This window comes from Myxocyprinus asiaticus, chromosome 37 (genome assembly GCF_019703515.2).
Source record: "Myxocyprinus asiaticus isolate MX2 ecotype Aquarium Trade chromosome 37, UBuf_Myxa_2, whole genome shotgun sequence".
In the NCBI taxonomy this organism is placed as follows: domain Eukaryota; kingdom Metazoa; phylum Chordata; class Actinopteri; order Cypriniformes; family Catostomidae; genus Myxocyprinus; species Myxocyprinus asiaticus.
In genome coordinates, this window is record NC_059380.1 from 41,395,001 (window position 1) to 41,417,776 (window position 22,776).

Here is a 22,776-nt window from a genome sequence, read left to right on the forward strand (position 1 = left end):
CTGTCTGAGTGTGTGTGTGTGTTTCTGTCTGAGTGTGTGTGCATGTGTTTCTGTCTGAGTGTGTGTGCGTGTGTGCGAGTGTTTCTGTCTGAGTGTGTGCGTGTGTTTCTGTCTGAGTGTGTGTGCGTGTGTTTCTGTCTGAGTGTGTGTGTGTTTCTGTCTGAGTGTGTGTGTGTGTGTGTTTCTTTCTGTCTGAATGTGTGTGTGTTTCTGTCTGAGTGTGTGTGTGTGTGCGTGTGTTTCTGTCTGAGTGTGTGTGTGTGCGTGTGTCTGTCTGAGTGTGTGTGTGTGTGTGCGTGTGTTTCTGTCTGAGTGTGTGTGCGTGTGTTTCTGTCTGAGTGTGTGTGCGTGTGCTTCTGTCTGAGTGTGTGTGCGTGTGTGCGAGTGTTTCTGTCTGAGTGTGTGCGTGTGTTTCTGTCTGAGTGTGTGTGCGTGTGTTTCTGTCTGAGTGTGTGTGCGCGTGTTTCTGTCTGAGTGTGTGTGCGCGTGTTTCTGTCTGAGTGTGTGTGCGCGTGTTTCTGTCTGAGTGTGTGTGCGCGTGTTTCTGTCTGAGTGTGTGTGTGTGCGCGTGTTTCTGTCTGAGTGTGTGTGTGTGCGCGTGTTTCTGTCTGAGTGTGTGTGTGTTTCTTTCTGTCTGAATGTGTGTGTGTTTCTTTCTGTCTGAGTGTGTGTGTGTTTCTGTCTGAGTGTGTGTGTGTTTCTGTCTGAGTGTGTGTATGTGTGTGTGTGTGTTTCTGTCTGAGTGTGTGTGCGTGTTTCTGTCTGAGTGTGTGTGCGTGTTTCTGTCTGAGTGTGCGTGTGTTTCTGTCTGAGTGTGCGTGTGTTTCTGTCTGAGTGTGTGTGTGTGTGTGTGTGTGTGTTTCTGTCTGAGTGTGTGTGTGCGTTTGTTTCTGTCTGAGTGTGTGTGCGTGTGTTTCTGTCTGAGTGTGTGTGCGTGTGTTTCTGTCTGAGTGTGTGTGCGTGTGTTTCTGTCTGAGTGCGTGTGTTTCTGTCTGAGTGTGTGTGTTTCTGTTTGAGCGTGTGTGTGTTTCTGACTTGAACGTGTGCGTGTGTTTCTGTCTTGTGCGTGTGTTTCTGTCTTGAGCGTGTGCGTGTGTTTCTGTCTTGAGCGTGTGCGTGTGTTTCTGTCTTGAGCGTGTGCGTGTGTTTCTGTCTTGAGCGTGTGTGTGTGTTTCTGTCTGAGTGTGTGTGTGTGTTGTGTGTTTCTGTATGAATGTGTGTATGTTTCTGTCTGAATGTGTGTGTGTTTCTGTCTGAGTGTGTGTGTGTTTCTTTCTGTGTGTGTGTGTGTGTGTTTCTGTCTGAGTGTGTGTGTGCGTGTGTTTCTGTCTGAGTGTGTGTGTGCGTGTGTTTCTGTCTGAGTGTGTGTGTGCGTGTGTTTCTGTCTGAATGTGTGTGTGTGTGCGTGTGTTTCTGTCTGTCTGTGTGTGTGTGTGTGTCTGTCTGTGTGTGTGTGTGTGTTTCTTTCTGTGTGTGTGTGTGTTTCTGTCTCTGTGTGTGTGTGTGTTTCTGTCTGTGTGTGTGTGTGTGTGTTGTGTGTTTCTGTATGAATGTGTGTATGTTTCTGTCTGAATGTGTGTGTGTTTCTGTCTGAGTGTGTGTGTGTGTGTGTGTGTGTGCATGTGTTTCTGTCTGAATGTGTGTGTGTGTGTGTGTTTCTGTCTCTGTGTGTGTGTGTGTGTGTGTGTGTTTCTGTCTCTGTGAGTGTGTGTGTGTTTCTGTCTGAGTGTGTGCGTGTGTTTCTGTCTTGAGTGTGTGTGTGTGTGTGCGTGTTTCTGTCTTGAGTGTGTGTGTGTGTGCGTGTGTTTCTGTCTTGAGTGTGTGTGTGTGTGTGTGTGTTTCTGTCTTGAGTGTGTGTTTGTGCTGTGTGTTTCTGTCTTGAGTGTGTGTTTGTGCGTGTGTTTCTGTCTTGAGTGTGTGTGTGTGTGTGTGTGTTTCTGTCTTGAGTGTGTGTGTGTGTGCGTGTGTTTCTGTCTTGAGTGTGTGTGTGTGTGCGTGTGTTTCTGTCTTGAGTGTGTGTGCGTGTGTATTTCTGTCTTGAATGTGTGTGTGTGTTTCTTTCTGTCTGAATGTGCGTGTGTTTCTGTCTGAATGTGTGTGTGTGTGTGTGTGTTTCTGTCTGAATGTGTGTGTGTGTGTGTTTCTGTCTGAGTGTGTGTTTGTGCGTGTGTTTCTGTCTGAGTGTGTGCTGTCTGTCTGAGTGTGTGTTTGTGCGTGTGTTCTGTCTGAGTGTGTGTTTGTGCGTGTTTCTGTCTGAGTGTGTGTTTGTGCGTGTGTTTCTGTCTGAGTGTGTGTGTGCGTGTGTGTGTGTGTGTTTCTGTCTGAATGTGTGTGTGTGTGTGTTTCTGTCTGAATGTGTGTGTGTGTGTGTGTGTTTCTGTCTCTGTGTGTGTGTGTGTTTCTGTCTCTGTGTGTGTGTGTGTGTGTGTGTTTCTGTCTGAGTGTGTGTGTGTTTCTGTCTGAGTGTGTGCGTGTGTTTCTGTCTGAGTGTGTGTTTGTGCGTGTTTCTGTCTGAGTGTGTGTTTGTGCGTGTGTTTCTGTCTGAGTGTGTGTTTGTGTGTGTGTTTCTGTCTGAGTGTGTGTTTGTGCTTGTGTTTCTGTCTGAGTGTGTGTTTGTGCGTGTGTTTCTGTCTGAGTGTGTGTTTGTGTGTGTGTTTCTGTCTGAGTGTGTGTTTGTGCGTGTGTTTCTGTCTGAGTGTGTGTTTGTGCGTGTGTTTCTGTCTGAGTGTGTGTGCGTGTGTATTTCTGTCTGAATGTGTGTGTGTGTTTCTTTCTGTCTGAATGTGCGTGTGTTTCTGTCTGAATGTGTGTGTGTGTGTGTGTGTTTCTGTCTGAATGTGTGTGTGTGTGTGTTTCTGTCTGAGTGTGTGTTTGTGCGTGTGTTTCTGTCTGAGTGTGTGCTTCTGTCTGAGTGTGTGTTTGTGCGTGTGTTTCTGTCTGAGTGTGTGTTTGTGTGTGTGTTTCTGTCTGAGTGTGTGTTTGTGCGTGTGTTTCTGTCTGAGTGTGTGTTTGTGCGTGTGTTTCTGTCTGAGTGTGTGTGCGTGTGTATTTCTGTCTGAATGTGTGTGTGTGTTTCTTTCTGTCTGAATGTGCGTGTGTTTCTGTCTGAATGTGTGTGTGTGTGTGTGTGTGTTTCTGTCTGAATGTGTGTGTGTGTGTGTTTCTGTCTGAGTGTGTGTTTGTGCGTGTGTTTCTGTCTGAGTGTGTGCTTCTGTCTGAGTGTGTGTTTGTGCGTGTGTTTGTCTGAGTGTGTGTTTGTGCGTGTTTCTGTCTGAGTGTGTGTTTGTGCGTGTGTTTCTGTCTGAGTGTGTGTGCGTGTGTGTGTGTGTGTTTCTGTCTGAATGTGTGTGTGTGTGTGTTTCTGTCTGAATGTGTGTGTGTTTCTGTCTGTCTGAATGTGCGTGTGTTTCTGTCTGTCTGAATGTGCGTGTGTTTCTGTCTGAATGTGCGTGTGTTTCTGTCTGAATGTGCGTGTGAATTGTTGTCAGTATGTGGTTTCAAATGAGAGTGCACAGTATTGAGTGTAATATGTGTGTGTTTCTGTCTGAGTGTATGTGTTTCTGTCTGAGTGTGTGTGTGTGTGTTTCTGTCTGAGTGTGTGTGTGTGTGTTTCTGTTTGAGCGTGTGTGTGTTTCTGTCTTGAGCGTGTGCGTGTGTGCGTGTGTTTCTGTTTGAGCGTGTGTGTGTTTCTGTCTTGAGCGTGTGCGTGTGTGCGTGTGTTTCTGTCTGAGTGTGTGTGCGTGTTTCTGTCTGAGTGTGTGTGCGTGTGTGCGCGTGTTTCTGTCTGAGTGTGTGCGTGTGTTTCTGTCTGAGTGTGTGTGCGTGTGTTTCTGTCTGAGTGTGTGTGCGTGTGTTTCTGTCTGAGTGTGTGTGCGTGTGTTTCTGTCGGAGTGTGTGTGTTTCTGTCTGAGTTTGTGTGTGCGTGTTTCTGTCTGAGTGTGTGTGCGTGTTTCTGTCTGATGTGTGCGCGTGTTTCTGTCTGAGTGTGTGCGCGTGTTTCTGTCTGAGTGTGTGCGCGTGTTTCTGTCTGAGTGTGTGCGTGCGCGTGTTTCTGTCTGAGTGTGTGTGTGTGCGTGTGTTTCTGTCTGAGTGTGTGTGTGTGCGTGTGTTTCTGTCTGAGTGTGTGCGTGTGTTTCTGTCTGAGTGTGTGTGTGTGCGTGTGTTTCTGTCTGAGTGTGTGTGTGTTTCTTTCTGTCTGAATGTGTGTGTGTTTCTGTCTGAGTGTGTGTGTGTGTGTGTGCATGTGTTTCTGTCTGAATGTGTGTGTGTGTGTGTGTGTGTGTGTGTCTTTCTGTGTGTGTGTGTGTGTGTGTGTGTGTGTGTTTCTGTCTCTGTGTGTGTGTGTGTGTTTCTGTCTCTGTGTGTGTGTGTGTGTGTGTGTGTGTGTTTCTGTCTCTGTGTGTGTGTGTGTGTGTGTTTCTGTCTCTGTGTGTGTGTGTGTGTTTCTGTCTGAGTGTGTGTGTGTGTGTGCGTGTGTTTCTATCTGAGTGTGTGTGTGTGCGTGTGTTTCTGTCTGAGTGTGCGTGTGTTTCTGTCTGAGTGTGTGTGTGTGTGTGCGTGTTTCTTTCTGTCTGAGTGTGTGTGTGTTTCTGTCTGAGTGTGTGTGCGCGTGTGTTTCTTTCTGTGTGTGTGCGTGTGTTTCTGTCTCTGTGTGTGTGTGTGTTTCTGTTTCTGTCTCTGTGTGTGTGTGTGTTTCTGTCTCTGTGTGTGCGTGTGTTTCTGTCTGAGTGTGTGTGCGTGTGTTTCTGTCTGAGTGTGTGTGTTTCTGTCTGAGTTTGTGTGTGCGTGTTTCTGTCTGAGTGTGTGTGCGTGTTTCTGTCTGATTGTGTGTGTGTGTGTGTGTTTCTGTCTGAGTGTGCGCGTGTTTTTGTCTGAGTGTGTGCGCGTGTTTCTGTCTGAGTGTGTGCGTGTGTTTCTGTCTGAGTGTGTGTGCGTGTGTTTCTGTCTGGAGTGTGTGTGTTTCTGTCTGAGTTTGTGTGTGCGTGTTTCTGTCTGAGTGTGTGTGCGTGTTTCTGTCTGATTGTGCGCGTGTTTCTGTCTGAGTGTGTGCGCGTGTTTCTGTCTGAGTGTGTGCGCGTGTTTCTGTCTGAGTGTGTGCGCGCGCGTGTTTCTGTCTGAGTGTGTGCGCGTGTTTCTGTCTGAGTGTGTGCGCGTGTTTCTGTCTGAGTGTGTGCGCGCGCGTGTTTCTGTCTGAGTGTGTGTGTGTGTGCGTGTGTTTCTGTCTGAGTGTGCGTGTGTTTCTGTCTGAGTGTGTGTGTGTGCGTGTGTTTCTATCTGAGTGTGTGTGTGTTTCTTTCTGTCTGAATGTGTGTGTGTTTCTGTCTGAGTGTGTGTGTGTGTGTGTGTGTGCATGTGTTTCTGTCTGAATGTGTGTGTGTGTGTGTGTGTTTCTTTCTGTGTGTGTGTGTGTGTGTGTGTGTGTGTTTCTGTCTCTGTGTGTGTGTGTGTGTTTCTGTCTCTGTGTGTGTGTGTGTGTGTGTGTGTTTCTGTCTCTGTGTGTGTGTGTGTGTGTGTTTCTGTCTCTGTGTGTGTGTGTGTGTGTGTTTCTGTCTGAGTGTGTGTGTGTGTGCGTGTGTTTCTATCTGAGTGTGTGTGTGTGCGTGTGTTTCTGTCTGAGTGTGCGTGTGTTTCTGTCTGAGTGTGTGTGTGTGCGTGTTTCTTTCTGTCTGAGTGTGTGTGTGTTTCTGTCTGAGTGTGTGTGTGCGTGTGTTTCTGTCTGTGTGTGTGCGTGTGTTTCTTTCTGTGTGTGTGCGTGTGTTTCTGTCTCTGTGTGTGTGTGTTTCTGTTTCTGTCTCTGTGTGTGTGTGTGTTTCTGTGTGTGTGTGTGTGTGTGTGTGTGTGTGTTTCTGTCTCTGTGTGTGTGTGTGTGTGTGTGTGTGTGTGTTTCTGTCTGAGTGTGTGTGTGTGCGTGTGTTTCTGTCTGAGTGTGTGTGTGTGCGTGTTTCTGTCTGAGTGTGCGTGTGTTTCTTTCTGTGTGTGTGTGTGTGTGCGTGTGTTTCTATCTGAGTGTGTGTGTGTGCGTGTGTTTCTGTCTGAATGTGTGTGTGTGTGTTTCTTTCTGTGTGTGTGTGTGTGTGTGTTTCTGTCTCTGTGTGTGTGTGTGTGTGTGTGTGTGTTTCTTTCTGTGTGTGTGTGTGTGTGTTTCTGTCTCTGTGTGTGTGTGTATGTGTGTTTCTGTCTGTGTGTGTGTGTGTGTGTTGTGTGTTTCTGTATGAATGTGTGTATGTTTCTGTCTGAATGTGTGTGTGTTTCTGTCTGAGTGTGTGTGTGTGCATGTGTTTCTGTCTGAATGTGTGTGTGTGTGTGTGTTTCTGTCTCTGTGTGTGTGTGTGTGTGTTTCTGTCTCTGTGTGTGTGTGTGTGTGTTTTTCTGTCTCTGTGTGTGTGTGTGTGTGTGTTTCTGTCTGAGTGTGTGTGTGTGCGTGTGTTTCTATCTGAGTGTGTGTGTGTGCGTGTGTTTCTGTCTGAGTGTGTGTGTGTGCATGTTTCTTTCTGTCTGAGTGTGTGTGTGTGTGTCTGTGTGTTTCTGTCTTTGTGTGTGTGTATGTGTGTGTTTCTGTCTCTGTGTGTGTGTATGTTTGTGTTTCTGTCTGTGTGTGTGTGTGTTTCTGTCTGTCTGTGTGTGTGTTGTGTGTTTCTGTCTGAATGTGCGTGTGTTTCTGTCTGAATGTGCGTGTGTTTCTGTCTGAATGTGTGTGTGTTTCTGTCTGAATGTGTGTGTGTTTCTGTCTGAGTGTGTTTCTGTATGAATGTGTGTGTGAATTGTTGTCAGTATGTGGTTTCAAATGAGAGTGCACAGTATTGAGTGTAATGTGTGTGTGTGTGTGTGTGTGTGTGTGTGTTGTTGTTGTTGATCAGGTGCAGGCGATCAGAACCTCTTCACTGCGCTGTGCAGCTCACTGACCCAGCAGCTGTCCAGAGAGCCCATGGAGTGGAGGAGGTATCTACCATCTGCATCTGCGCTGTCGCTGACTTTGTTTTCTTTTTATGCATATTGCATATTTTGTCTTGTATAGCTAGACTTGTCTCTCACCATAAAGTCTGGTCCACATTGCAGCTTATTCTGGTTATGAACTGCTCACTTAGACAAGAAGAAACCTTCTGACTGACATGTAAAGCGACCAACCACAGTTTGATTTGTATATAATGGTTAGGTGCTGGTAAGTCTAAAATCATTATAACTAGAGATAATCAATTCATTCGCTGATCATTTAATGGTCGTTCATAATTTAATCAATTAAGCTTATAAATTGTTGATTAATCAATTTCAGCACAAATGCATTCAATAATTATGTGAGCAGATGGTAAAAACTGTCTATACAGTCAGCTGCACGTATTATTTTGAGTCCTCCACATACGCTTTGCAGTATTAACATTAACGATTTATCGATTAATTGATCGTTAATTTTCATGACAGTCAATTATGAAAATTGACTCCAGCCAGGTCTCCTAAGCAACCAATTGGCCCGGTTGCTAGGGAGGGTAGAGTCACATGGGGTAACCTCCTCGTGGTCGCTATAATGTGGTTCTTGCTCTCGGTGGGGTGTGTGGTGAGTTGTGCGTGGATGCCGCAGAGAGTAGCGTGAAGCCTCCAAACGCACTACGTCTCCGCGGTAACGCGCTCAACAAGTCACGGTATAAGATGCACGGATTGACGGTCTCAGACGTGGAGGCAACTGAGATTCGTCCTCCACCACCCGGATTGAGGCGAGTCACTACACCACCACGAGGACTTAGAGCACATTAGGAATTGGGCATGCTGCCAAAAAAAAACAAAAAAACATTTATGAAAAATGACATCCCTAATCATAACTCTGAAAACAAACTGAAATATAAGGTTTTGGTTGTTGATATCTAGTTTACCTGTTACTGAGTGTCTTAAGTCACGCGCACCCACATGCCACCTTTCTATGTGATTTAGGCTCCTTATTGATTGCCAGGGGTCTCACGCATCCTGGAAAACCTTGAATTTTGCATTGCAGTTTTCCATATATATATATATATACCTAAATGTCCTGGAAAATATTTTTGGACAATAAAACTGTCTGGCTGTGCCACTAGCAAGGTTTTTGTTACAAAAACATGGTAACGATCAGAACTCAGGATAGGTGTCAAATACACATTCATAGCGCTTTGTTACTGCTGAGTATTTTAAACAATGTCAACGGTTGACTGTCATGAATGAATAATGAGGCCCTGTCGTACACTCTTAAAATCAGAGTTTTTTGTTGCAACATTTCTGTAGTATTATCTGTAAAAACATTTAATTTGTACATTTTAACAGTTATGACAGGCGGAGTGCTAATTCTTTTGGAAAATGAATACACACCCCGAGGTGTACAGTAGCGTGGAGATGCTGCCTTTACACCTCGGGATCTGAATACTTTTTCGATAATTCAGCGATTGGAGTCCGTTTTTATCGTGGTTACCAAATGTTGGATCCAATGATTTTTGCGATGCAGAAAACACAGACGGAATCACAGAATGCAGTCAAAGAAATGTGCGGAATGTCATGGAATTTGTTATATTTGGGATGAAAATGAATGTTTGAATGCAGAATGAATCAAACTAAAATCGCAAAATGTCTTAGTGCGATTATTAAACCGCAAAAGGTTGTGATTCATTAAATGTCTGCATGTACGCCTCAAAACGGATGGATGCTCTATGACGTGCTGCACGCTTCAGAGCGCTCTGCTCTCTGTCATTATTGAATGAAATCACAGCTTTTTGGGGGTTTAATAGTCACACTGGGCCATGTACCGAACTGCTTCTCTGGAGCTGAGAAACTACTGTCAAAAACACACAGAAACGGCAAAATAAAAGCTTGATTTTAATGAATGTGTGAAATGGGGAAAAAAGACAGCAATAAATTACTACTGTCTAGTAATATAATGTTTAATGTAATCAATAATAATTTATTAAAGCGATATCTCACATTTGTGATGTTCTGTTGTGCAGCATAAATTCATTGGACACAAATATCTCCAGTGTTGCTTTAGATTGTGCTGTGAGGATTTTGAATGAAAGCACTTCATTTGATAAAAAATAATACCATTTTATGTTGAAAAATAAAGTAAAATAAGTATATTTTCATTTAATTAAAGTTCTAATTAATTAATTTGATTAGACACCATTTTTTTGGGGGGATTTTTCTCCCCAATTTGGAATGCCCAATTCCCAATGCACTCTTAGTCCTCATGGTGGTGTAGTGACTCGCCTCAATCCAGGTGGTGGAGGACGAATCTCAGTTGCCTCCGCGTCTGAGACCGTCAATCCGCACATCTTATCACGTGACTTGTTGAGCCCGTTACTGCGGAGACATAGCACGTGTGAAGGCTTCACGCTATTCTCCGCAGCATCCACGCACAACTCACCACGCGCCCCACCGAGCGCGAGAACCACATTATAGTGACCACGAGGAGGTTACCTCATGTGACTCTACCCTCCCTAGCAACCGGGCCAATTTGGTTGCTTAGGAGACCTGGCTGGAGTCACTCAGCACACCCTGGATTCAAACTCACGACTCCAGGGGTGATAGTCAGCGTCTTTACTCGCTGAGCTAACCAGGCCCTGATTAGACACCATTTTGAAAATAAAGTCTAATTATACCGTCAAACACGGAATTCAGATTGTGCTTTATTCACAAAACGCTATGCTGTTTGCTACCGCCCGAGGAAAGCAGGTGGTAAACAGAACTGTATTTAAAAGAGATGTTTGTGTTCATTACTGTTGATCATGACAGCAGTAATTCATCAAATAATAATCAAATGATGTAAAACAACATTATAACCTGCATGTTTCCACTTTTGATGATTCTCGTGTAGTGCACGGAATCAGCCCGCAAGATCGAAATTGTAGCCTGCAAAATTGTGTTCAGCACAGATTTTGTGGACATGTTTGCAGCGTTACCTGATCTGCAGAATTCCTTTAGTGAGTCGGGTACTAAACCAGGGCAGACAGCACATGTAAAGAGCCGGTACATGAAGTGATGTCATGAATGCCCCCTTGAATGTTTCGCTGTCCGACCTCCCCCTTGGAATTGAGTCGGTGTCCCCTCATTTGTGTCTGCCCATGTGTTTCATGTATTGCATATATGGTTTTTGCACCCCTGTATTGGCATGCTGAGACTAGAGGATACCGGATTTACACCACAAGCCTGAGATTCGTTCCCCTTTCAGAGTGACAAAAGAGAGTATTTTCTTTCCTCGTCTCTTAGCTCAAATGTTGATGCCTTTCAATGATAAAATGAAGCTGATAAAATGTCCGTTGGAGCTGTTCTAAATTTCCCATGATTCATGCATGAGCAGATCTTTAGTTGTTTAATTCAAGCTTCACCTGTGATTGGTCAATGACATGCGGCAGCTGCAAAAAGATGAAAACATTTGTATCTTTCGCAGTGTGTGCTGCAAACAGTCCTTCATGAAAATGCGATTGGATTCTTGTGAACGGGCTTGACATGCAGAGATGTCTCCATTTAGCCACCTGGCACCTCTTTCCCCATCCTAAAACGAATAGGGAACTCACAGTTGCTTACCACATCCTGTGTTTCCACCTTTACACGCTACTTATAAACAGTTTTTCATTCTATGACCCTGCTGACCCTGCATGATTAAAACCTGTATCGTATCTGCCTGCACCTGACATTTCATCTGTAATTACTGGTTTCAGATTTCACGTAATTGTTAGGTGGATAATCGTAATCGAATCATTGTCAAAGCGAATCATCACACCCCTAGTGTGACATGAATTAAAAAAAAAATGCATGCATAAATACGTGCACATAGACATGGCAAAATAACTTTGTTGACAAATTTTAAATCTAAATGTTCAGCTCAGTTTTAGACAAAGAACCAAAGTACAGAATGAAGGAAAGTTGAATGATAATGGACCTTTTTCACCAACTGTGATGATTCGTTTCCGCCTTTTTTTAGCAGCTTGAGATTTATATATTTTTTTCTAGCTTAACCTGCATGTGTTTGTGTTTAGGTCTTATGGACGAGCACCAAAGATGATCTACCTGGAGGCCAATTTTGTGCAGTTTAAAGAGGAACTGCTTCCTAAAGAGGAGAATAAAGCGCTGCTCACATTCCCATTCCTGCACATCTACTGGACGGACTGCTGCGTGAGTCTCACACGCCACAAACATTTAACTGTTCACAAACAAAACATACTAGTGCACTGTACTCTGCACAGTAGATACTGCATACTAAAGGTTTCACAGAGTTGTATTAAATCAAAAGTCACATACTGTTCACATGGTGCATACTACTTTCTTTCATAATTAGTAGGTAGAATGCAATTCTGAACAAACCACAGGATTAATTTGCTGTTACATTCAGAGTCGGTGTTTATAATGTGTTTGTGTGTATCAGGACACAGAGGCGTATAAAGCATCGGTTAAAGAGGACATGCAGCGCTGGCAGGGTGTCCTGCGTCTTCACGGCTCTGTTGATTGGCTCATCGTGGTGGTGGAGAGCGACAACAAGAAAAAGAACAAAACAAACATCCTGCCGCGCACCTCCATCGTCGACAAGATCCGCAACGACTTCTGTAACAAACAGAGCGACAGGTGAGCCGCGCTGAACCCGACTCCTGCTCTGAAACCGCTCGCACAATAAATATTGAAATGGTATTTCACACTTTGTTTAGATGATTATAGATTTATACTTTTATACTTATATATTTTTATAGTGGATTTTCATGCTGAATATTGAAGGTCTGGGACAAGACTAAAAAAGTCAAATAAAAGACATTTGAAAAGTACCGAAAACACCCAATGGATCGGGTCGACAATCGAGCAAGGATTCCTATTCGCTTCGCTGCTACTAAATCTGCTGCGCTATGGCGAACGTAATTGTATTTCACTCCGGTTGAGATTTTACGGACTGAATTGAATATGATGAGACAGAAGCTGAGAGCTGTGAAATAATACAAAGACAGTAAATAGAGCACACATCTTTCTATTGTGATGTTCTTGCTGGTTGCACGCAAAATCTAACATACAGCGCAATCAGTGCAGTCCGATTTGTGAACGGATAACATGTAAGGCTGTTTTCTTGTTTTGAAGCTGTCAAAAAGACTCATGAATCAGCCTCAAACTATTATTTATTTTTTGTTTTATTTATCTATTATTTATCTAATGACTCACTCACTGAATCATCATGTCTGTTAATGTTTTTAATGTCTGACCGTTGAGATGTAGTTAAAATGGAATTGGAATCGCAAATCCTCATCCTTAAGATTCTCATCTTCAAGTACATTTTTAGTAATAATTGTGTGAAATAAATGTATATTTCATCTCATTTGCCATAATTAAATGAGTCTGCTTTCTGGATATCGACATTAAAAATGCACATCGTTGGACAGCTTTTCATGAAGTTTCTTCCCGGTCAGGTGTGTGGCTCTGTCGGACCCTCTGAAGGAGTCGTCTCGATCGCAGGAGTCGTGGAGTTCGTTCCTCACTAAACTGCGCACGCTGCTGCTCATGTCCTTCACCAGGAATCTGGGTCTCTTTGAGGATGAGATGAGAACACTACGAGAGAAACGCACAGAGCCCGGCTGGAGCTTCTGCGACTACTTCATGGTCCAGGTGTGTCATTGGCTGAGGAAGCTGTCAATCAAAAGAGTCTCAGACTTGACTGTTTGATCATTGGTAAAACTCATTCTCTGTGTTGTTCAGGAGGAGTTGGCGTTTGTCTTCGAGATGTTGCAGCAGTTTGAAGACGCTCTGGTGCAGTATGATGAATTAGACGCTCTTTTCACACAGTATGTGCTGAACTTCGGCGCTGGAGGTAAAATGTCATTTGTATTTTAATAGCTTGTGTTGTTCAGCTTGATCTCAAATGATCTGAATTATGATTGTGTGTTTTCTGTGTTCAGATGGCGCTAACTGGCTGGGCTCATTCTGTCAGCCGGTGCGGAGCTGGAACGGACTGTTGTTACGTCGACCCATCGATATGGAGAAACGCGAGCTGATTCAGCGAGGAGAGGCCAGTCTGCTGGACCTGCGCAGTTATCTGTTCTCACGTCAGTGCACACTGCTCATCTTCCTGCAGAGACCCTGGGAAGTGACGACACGAGCACTCGAACTGCTGCACAACTGCGTACAAGAGCTGCGACTGCTCGAGGTGTGTGTCTGTCTGTCTGTCTGTCTGTTTGTCTGTCTGTCTGTCTTTCTATTATCTGTCTGTGTGTTTCTATTATCTGTCTGTCTATCTTTCTATTTTCTGTCTGTCTGTATGTCTGTGTGTGTTTCTATTATCTGTCTATCTTTCTATTTTCTGTCTGTCTGTGTTTGTCTGTCTATCTATCTTTCCGTCTGTTTGTCTTTCTATTATCTGTCTGTCTGTCTGTGTGTTTCTATTATCTGTCTGTCTATCTTTCTATTTTCTGTCTGTCTGTATGTCTGTGTGTGTTTCTATTATCTATCTTTCTATTTTCTGTCTGTCTGTGTTTGTCTGTCTATCTGTCTTTCCATCTGTTTGTCTTTCTATTATCTGTCTGTCTGTCTGTGTGTTTCTATTATCTGTCTGTCTATCTTTCTATTTTCTGTCTGTATGTCTGTGTGTGTTTCTATTATCTGTCTATCTTTCTATTTTCTGTCTGTCTGTGTTTGTCTGTCTATCTGTCTTTCCATCTGTTTGTCTTTCTATTATCTGTCTGTCTGTCTGTGTTTCTATTATCTGTCTGTCTATCTTTCTATTTTCTGTCTGTCTGTCTGTGTGTGTTTCTATTATCTTTCTGTCTGTCTGTTTCTAATTTCTGTTTCCTAGCCATTTGTGTCTGTCTGTCTGTGTTTCTGTTATCTGTCTGTCTGTCTTTCCATTCTGTCTGTCTGTGTTTCTATCGTCTATCTGTCTGTCTGTGGGTGTGTGTTTATTATCTTTCTGTCCATCTGTCTGTTTGTCTCCCTGTCTGTCTTTCTATTTTCTGTCTGTCTGTGTGTCTGTTTGTCTGTCTGTGTGTTTCTATTATCTATCTGTCTGTCTGTGTGTGTCTGTCTGTCTCTCTGTCTGTCTGTGTGTTTCTATTATCTGTCTGTCTGTCTTTCTATTGTCTGTCTGTCTTTGCATCTGTCTGTCTGTGTTTCTATCGTCTGTCTTTCTGTCTGTTTCTATTTTCTGTTTCCTATCCATCTGTCTGTCTGTCTGTTTTGTTTGGTTCATTACAGTAATTTATTCAAGTTTACTCAAGTTCAGATTGGTTAGTCTGTAAAGAGTTTGTTGTTGTTGTTGTTGTAGGTGTCAGTTGTCAGTGGTGCATTGGACTGTTGGGTGTTTCTCAGCTGTCTGGAGGTGTTGCACAGAATCGAGGGCTGCTGTGACCGCACTCAACTAGAGGCAAACTTTTCACACACTGTTGGCCTGTGGACTTATGCTACTGAGAAGGTAATACACACACAAACGGCGAACTTCTAGTATGATATTACTAAAAGTGGCATAACTTATTTCGGTTTGTACAAGTCAGTCTCTGTTAATCATTGTTTTCAGCTTAAGTCTCTGGGTGATCTGTGTGGTCTGGTGTCAGAAAACGGCCCAAACTCTGAAGACCTGAACAAAACCGTTGACCTGCTGGCCGGTCTGGGAGCAGAGAGACCTGAAACAGGTAACTGACAACAAAGATACACCATCACTGCATTTACACGAACACAGTCTGTCTAGTTTGAGTCTAAATTAAAAGAATCTTATTCAGTGTCTCTCTTGTATCAGCAAACAGCCTTCAGAGTCCATATAAAAAACTCAAAGAGGCGTTATCATCTGTAGAAGCATTTGAGAAACAATATCTGGTGAGTTTATCTTTCATAATCTCTCTGTCTTTATTTTAGTGTTTTGATCACATGGTTTATTTTTCTGTTAGCTATATTCAGAAAACAGCTTTGTGCTGTGAACATCACTGTCTCTGGTCATCTTCTCTGATCAGGAGCTGTCTCATGCTGCTATGGAGATGTACAGGGCGATTGGGCGACTGCGTTCAGCTCGACTGCTGGGGAAGAGTCTGGCTGAGTTCTACATGTGAGCATCACTTAAAATTCCCACTAACAGGAACACTCAGATGTCACTGCCGCTGTGGAATAGTTCCGATACAAATTTAAATTCTTCTGTCATTTACTCACTCGTATGGTGTTATTTTTTTCAGTGGAGATTTTTGAAGAATCTTTACGCAGCTCTTGCTATATAACAATAATTTATAGGGAGCATGGGCTGTCAAGCTCTAAAAAGGACTAAAAAGTACCACAGAAGTATCATCAAACTAGTCCGTATGATCTGTGCGCTATATTCTAAGTACTCTGAGGTCGTATGATAGCTTTGTGTGAGGAAAAGATAAAAATTTAAATCGTTATTCATTGATAATCTCCCCTCAGCTGCAGCTGGTGTCTCTTAGATGCGAACACAGGCTAGATTGTGTTCTTCGGCAAAGAGGAAGATTATCAGTGAATAAAACGGAATATCAAGGGTGGAGATGCGTTTCATTTATGTAGATTAATCTTATGTGTGCGTGTGCGTGTGCGCGTGTGTGTGCACGTGCAGGAGGAAGGGTGACCCTCAGAGTGCTGAGAACTTCCTGCAGGATTCTCTGAAGTCATACGTGTCTGAGAGCTGGAGTTTACCGCTCACACACACACGCAAACAGGTCGCAGATTGTCAGAAACGACTACAGAAGATGGACGAGTATCCTTCACTCATCATCAAACATGTCATCAGTCAGAAATGTGCACAATTCAGTTCTTTATACTGTCCTGACACTGCAAAAACCCGCTTGTGAGTTCCTGTAGTCTGTTTGTTCTCTGGTGCGTGTGGTTTCTTTAACTGCATCTGTAGATACCTGCAGACCAGCGCCCTGCTTGCCAGCAATGCCAACCTGAGCGACGAGGAGAGAACACACTTCTGCCAGGAGATCCTGACCTTTGCCAGCGAGACCCCAGAGGGCAAAGGTGAGCAGGACAACAGCAGGGTCAGATCTGTGTTCTGAGTGAATTAAACACTGAAGGAATTGCTTGTAGTGTTTATATCTTCGTAAATATTTGTAAAAATGGAAGAAAATGATTGTGTTTACTAGAGGTCGACTGATAATGGATTTTGCCGATACCGATGACTAAGATGAGGAAACAAGCCGATTAATGGCCGATAGTTTGTAAAATCTATAATATGAATGAAAACTTTCTAGTCAATGTAAAATAGTGCTGAACCTTTCCATGGCGATACTTCAGTAAATTTCTCTCACACTGGTACCGTCTTCACAGACTTTGCCATCTGAAATGAATGAAACTCAAATCTTTAGAATGGCATTGTATATATTATATATCCATTTGCCCTCACATGAACATCAAATTTATATTTCAGATTTACATATCTGACTATGCGCTTACGTTTCTTTTGAACATAACTACGTCATAACTTAGGAAGTTTGGACAGAAGTTTATTTTGTCAGAACGGAGAAAAGTTTGGAAAACTATGAAACAGTGCGCGTGCATTCACGCAGTGTACTGTGCTCACACTTGATCTTCTGAAGAAAGAGAACGGCTGAGTAAAAGCAAAAACTCATGCAGCATTTTCACGCAAGGTTGCCATTATCGTGAAATTGATTTATTACTGATGATTAACTTATTAATCTACTTGGCAACCAAACCTCTTTGGAGCACTAATGTTTACAACCTTCAGTAAAAAAACCAGCAACGGATTTGCATGAATTCATAAGTGACCATTTTTTTTATTCAAAACAACAAATTAAAAGGAAAAGCAGTTTATATTCGTGACGTTGGAACAGCTAATGTTTTTCTCCCCAATCTGGAATGCCCAATTCCCAATGCGCAGTCCTCGTGGTCGCATAGTGACTCGCCTCAATCCGGGTGGCGGAGGACGAATCCCAGTTGCCTCCGCGTCTGAGACCGTCAATCCACGCATCTTATCACGTGACTTGTTGAGCGCGTTACCGCGGAGACGTAGTGCGTGTGGAGTCACTCAGCATGCCCTGGATTCAGACTCACGACTCCAGGGGTGATAATCAGCGTCTTTACTCGCTGAGCTACCCAGGCCCCCCTGGAACAGCTAATGTTAGCGTCCTCTCCACCTTGTTGGCAATGCAATTCTCCAGTGCATCAGTTAGTTATAACCAAATTAATCATCAAACCTCCTTATGTTGTCTTAAATGACTGATTTATTGTACCATGACTATCTGCAATAATAACTTGTACTCTATACATACCTTGGCTTTTCTATGTGGATGTTTTAAACCCGTGTTTGAAGCATCCATCTCTATAAATAGCCTAGTCACATTGCAGAACAAATTCTGATTGTTTTTAATTTAACCTCTAGAGGGTCGCTGTTATATTGTTGAAACAAGGAGTTCAGGCTGTAAAACCCTCCAGCGCCTGCCATGGAGAAATGAAAGCAAAAATAACTATCAGAAACTATCAGAGTTCATTTTTCACCACTTGACATTTTAAAAGTCATTAAATGAATTTTCATAAATGTTTTCAAAAATGTATGAAACCATGGTGATTTCTTTGTAAATACATTGATGCTGGCTTTTGGCACATTAAATATAATATTAAATTTAGTGATGACTCCAATGAATCAGTCAGTCTCTGGTTCATGAAATGAATTGTTTGAAAGAACCATCATGCCGTTATTTTTATTGTCTGTATATGTGTATTCTCTTCCCTCACAGAGCATTGTGTCGCTCTCAGCATGAGTTCATTCACGCAGCTGCAGGAGTTGCATTTCCGCCCGGCCTCTGCACTTGTTCACGTTGGCGCTGCACTGCAGCTGGAGTTGCGTCTGTGCAGTCTGATGCCCATGGCTGTGCACGTGGAGCAGCTCGCCATCAGTGTACACTTCTCGCTGGAGCAGCCCGGGACTTCGGCTCAGAAATGCTCGGGTCAGAGCGCAAACGGTACCATCATGTTCCCGGCGGTGAGTCCGGTGACTGCGCAGCCGGCGCTCGAGCTCTGCGAGATTCAGGAACACAGTCCATCTGATAACGCGCTCAACTCTGCCGGTGTGATCTGTAAGAACATGCACCTGCTAATGCGTCGCCATGACAGCACCACATCCCTGGACACGCCCACCATGATACCATCTGCCGTTGCTATGGAAGACGGTGCTCAGACGCTGAAGACGAATGATGTCACTCTGTTGCCTGGCAACAACAGCATCATTTTCACTGCACCGGTGAGAAGATTGTTTTGATGTGATCAGGGTTATAGAGAGCCAAATTTCTTAAAATTAAATCATTAAACAAATCATTCTTTATTTAAATAAAACATTAAATACTTAATTACAAATTTCATAAACTGTTTAGTAATTGAATTCATCCATTTTTAATTTACCATAAGCTTTGGGTTGATTTTTTTTTTTCAGCACAAGCTTCATTTTTCCATTTTCAGGGTAACAGTTATCAGCCTCACCTTTCAAAATGGATTTTCCGTTCACTCAGGACACATTTTTGCATCCATCTGCGCTGTTTTGGAATTGTTTTATGTAAACATTTAGATTTTTCTACATCTCGTGACATGAGCCCAGCTTTTTAAGACGTGTCAAGTTAAAAGAACTTAAAGTTTCTCAAGAAACTTGCATGATGGCCCGTCGTTGTGCTGCATCAAATTTTTTTAACGCAAGAACGAATTCCTTAGTGGGTCAAATTTAGTACATCAAAAAAGCTTGTGCAAAAAAAAAAAATATTAACTCAAAGCTAATTGCAAGTTAAAAATGTATGCAAAGCTAGTAAAATTAAATACATGGAACACATTGATTAATAGTATTGATTAATGATTTAGTAGTTTAAAAAAATAAATAGTGAAATATTAAAATAAATAATTTTAATATAGTTTTAAATTTGGACCTCCACATAGGACTGCAAAACGTATTTTATTGTTAAAAAATAGTTGACAGCAAATATTGAAGAAGATTTGTTAGTCATGTCACCTTACAGTAGTAAAATCTGTTTCCATGGAAACAACGCATTTGAGAAACAATTTATAGCATTGAATATATAGACTTCAGTTGGGCATGATATGGAATAACTTGTTTTTTAACAAACAGGAAATTAAAATTTGGCTTTTTTTATTCAATTAAGTTAATTCAAGAAATAATTGACAAATTAATTACGGATGCACCAGTTTAAACACTTTTGGTTGATACCGATTTTAACAAAAAAACTAGGCAGATACCAATATTTTGCCACTTACCTTATTTTGTCATCAGATCACTGTTTTGCTTGGAAATTGTGCTTTAAAAAAGGTTCAAAAGCTATTTATTGTTTTATCAATAAATAATTTTCATTGATCATGGATTGAACCTGTTAAACACATGACAGGCTAACAGAGCAACAAAGAATGATAAATACAACATAAAGATGAATAATATATATATATAAAAAGGTTATTTTGCATTTTTAAACAATAGAACACATTTCACATATGATGATAGAACATTACAAATTCATAGTATTCATGTCGTGCTTTTTCAGATTTTTCAGATTTCATTTATTTTGGTTTTATTTCTTAGATGTTACTTTATATTACACTCAGAAAAAAAAATTATAAACTTTATTCAATGGCATAAATGTATGTGATTAATTAAATCATAATGTTTTTTTTATATTGACTTTTTCATGTTTTAACCGATGTGCCAATGGTTTTAATTTGGTCAATAATATATATATATATATATATATATATATATATATATATATATATATATATATATATATATACTGTATATACATCTCTGGAATAAATAAAGTGACCACTGCAAAATGATCAGTTTCTCTGGATTTACAATTTATAGGTATGTTTTTGAGTAAAATGAAAATTTTTGTTTTATTCTATAAAGTACTGACAACATTTCTCCCAAATTCCAAATATAAATATTGTCATTTAGAGCATTTATTTGCAGAAAATGACAACTGGTCAAAATAACATAAAAGATGCCGTGTTTTCAGACCTCGAATAATGCAAAGAAAACAAGTTCATATTCATTTATTAAACAACACAATACTAATGTTTTAACTTAGGAAGAGATCAGAAATCAATATTTGGTGGAATAACCCTGATTTTCAGTCACAGCTTTCATGCATCTTGGCATGCACTCACAAATCTGCCCGATTCCAGCCTTGCTGAAGCACCCCCAGATCATCACCGATCCTCCACCTGGTCGTCTATTGGTTAGACAGAGACCTGGAGAGACCTTCAAGCCACAGTGTCTCGAATCCTCTGAAATTTGCTGAAGGATCGGTGATGATCTGGGGGTGCTTCAGCAAGGCTGGAATTGGGCAGATTTATCTTTGTGAAGGACGCATGAATCGAGCCACGTACAAGGTTATCCTGGAAGAAAACTTGCTTCCTTCTTTGACCAGTTGTCATTTTCTGCAAATAAATGCTCGTTATCTTGTTAAATGTTGTCAGTACTTTATAGAATAAAACAAATATGTTCATTTCACTCAAACACATACTTATAAATAGTAAATCCAGAGCTGTGTATATATATATATATATACACACACACAGTTGTGCTCAAAAGTTTGCATACCCTGGCAGAAATTGTGAAATTTTGGCATTGATTTTGAAAATATGACTGATCATGCAAAAAAACTGTCTTTTATTTAAGGATAGTGATCATATGAAGCCATTTATCATCACATAGTTGTTTGGCTCCTTTTTAAATCATAATGATAACAGAAATCACCCAAATGGCCCTGATCAAAAGTTTACACACCCTTGAATGTTTGGCCTTGTTACAGACACACAAGGTGACACACACAGGTTTAAATGGCAATTAAAGTGTAATTTCCCACACCTGTGGCTTTTTAAATTGCAATTAGTGTCTGTGTGTAAATAGTCAATGAGTTTGTTAGCTCTCATGTGGATGCACTGAGCAGGCTAGATACTGAGCCATGGGGAGCAGAAAAGAACTGTCAAAAGACCTGCGTAACAAGGTAATGGAACTTTATAAAGATGGAAAAGGATATAAAAAGATATCCAAAGCCTTGAAAATGCCAGTCAGTGCTGTTCAATCACTTATTAAGAAGTGGAAAATTCGGGGATCTCTTGATACCAAGCCAAGGTCAGGTAGACCAAGAAAGATTTCAGCCACAACTGCCAGAAGAATTGTTCAGGATACAAAGAAAAACCCACAGGTAACCTCAGGAGAAATACAGGCTGCTCTGGAAAAAGACGGTGTGGTTGTTTCATGGAGCACAATACGACGATACTTGAACAAAAATGAGCTGCATGGTCGAGTTGCCAGAAAGAAGCCTTTACTGCATCAATGCCACAAAAAAGCCCGGTTACAATATGCCCGACAACACCTTGACACGCCTCACAGCTTCTGGCACACTGTAATTTGGAGTGACGAGACCAAAATAGAGCTTTATGGTCACAACCATAAGCACTATGTTTGGAGAGGGGTCAACAAGGCCTATAGTGAAAAGAATACCATCCCCACTGTGGAGCATGGTGGTGGCTCACTGATGTTTTGGGGGTGTGTGAGCTCTAAAGGCACGGGGAATCTTGTGAAAATTGATGGCAAGATGAATGCAGCATGTTATCAGAAAATACTGGCAGACAGTTTGTATTCTTCTGCATGAAAGCTGCGCATGGGACGCCCTTGGACTTTCCAGCATGACAATGACCCTGAGCACAAGGCCAAGTTGACCCTCCAGTGGTTACAGCAGAAAAAGGTGAAGGTTCTGGAGTGGCCATCACAGTCTCCTGACCTTAATATCATCTAGCCACTCTGGGGAGATTTCAAACGTGCGGTTCATGCAAGACGACCAAAGACTTTGCATGACCTGGAGGCATTTTGCCAAGATGAATGGGCAGCTATACCACCTGCAAGAATTTGGGGCCTCATAGACAACTATTACAAAAGACTGCACGCTGTCATTGATGCTAAGAACTAAGGGTATGCAGACTTTTGAACAGGGGTCATTTCATTTTGTTGCCATGTTTTGTTTTATGATTGTGCCATTTTGTTATAACCTACAGTTGAATATGAATCCCATAAGAAATAAAAGAAATGTGTTTTGCCTGCTCACTCATGTTTTCTTTAAAAATGGTACATATATTACCAATTCTCCAAGGGTATGCAAACTTTTGAGCACAACTGTATATATATATATATATATATATATATGATATGCAATAGAATTATAATGTATATTTCTAATATAAAATATAATTCTAATGCGTTTATTTTTCTCAGAGTCAGAAGCCGGGCACATATACTCTTCGGCAGCTATGTGCTACATTGGGGCGAGTTCAGTTTGTTCTGCCTCATATTTACCCTCTTGTGCAGTATGAGGTTTACTCACAGGAACCACAGCTCACCATCCAACCCCTCACAGGTCAGTCCAGCTGTCAGTCATTCTCTTCTAAACAACTACTGGCTCTAGCCAAAGAGTTAAAACATGTGTGTTAGATATGAGGCTGAGACGAGAGTGTTTGTATCTGAATCGCTCATATAAGGAGCCTGTTTAACTGATGCCTTGACCTGACCTTTTCTGGTTTCCCAGACAACCTGTTGGCCGGCTTACCTCAGCAGGTGAAATTCACCATCCTAACGGGTCACTACACAGTGAAGAAGGGTGATGCACTTCAGTTGAGCAACACTGACTCGATGCTGGTGCTGCACTGTGCCACATGTGCCGCACGCATCCTGAGCAGCAATGGAGGTGAGAGGTCACGGGGTCACACATAACGCCCTTAAAGGAATTATTTTCCACCTAATATTTATAGAGGGAACAATGACTCATCTGTCAGTTCATAAAAACTGTGAAA

The 22,776-nt window shown here is 41.9% G+C and overlaps 1 protein-coding gene across 2 annotated transcripts in view; it reads left to right on the plus strand.

Annotated features, from left to right (window-relative positions):
* Positions 1 to 22,776, plus strand: part of trappc10 (trafficking protein particle complex subunit 10) — a 50,265-nt gene that overhangs the window by 10,803 nt on the left and 16,686 nt on the right. For both annotated transcript variants that reach the window (XM_051676356.1, XM_051676357.1), the window contains exons 2-16: positions 6,858 to 6,939; positions 10,986 to 11,121; positions 11,372 to 11,568; positions 12,393 to 12,588; positions 12,679 to 12,790; positions 12,879 to 13,126; positions 14,240 to 14,386; positions 14,489 to 14,603; positions 14,708 to 14,784; positions 14,919 to 15,010; positions 15,527 to 15,667; positions 15,818 to 15,930; positions 17,667 to 18,169; positions 22,202 to 22,343; positions 22,512 to 22,670. In XM_051676356.1, the coding sequence (XP_051532316.1) occupies positions 6,858 to 6,939; positions 10,986 to 11,121; positions 11,372 to 11,568; positions 12,393 to 12,588; positions 12,679 to 12,790; positions 12,879 to 13,126; positions 14,240 to 14,386; positions 14,489 to 14,603; positions 14,708 to 14,784; positions 14,919 to 15,010; positions 15,527 to 15,667; positions 15,818 to 15,930; positions 17,667 to 18,169; positions 22,202 to 22,343; positions 22,512 to 22,670 (2,460 nt within the window). The remainder of the gene's footprint in view (positions 1 to 6,857; positions 6,940 to 10,985; positions 11,122 to 11,371; positions 11,569 to 12,392; positions 12,589 to 12,678; positions 12,791 to 12,878; positions 13,127 to 14,239; positions 14,387 to 14,488; positions 14,604 to 14,707; positions 14,785 to 14,918; positions 15,011 to 15,526; positions 15,668 to 15,817; positions 15,931 to 17,666; positions 18,170 to 22,201; positions 22,344 to 22,511; positions 22,671 to 22,776) is intronic.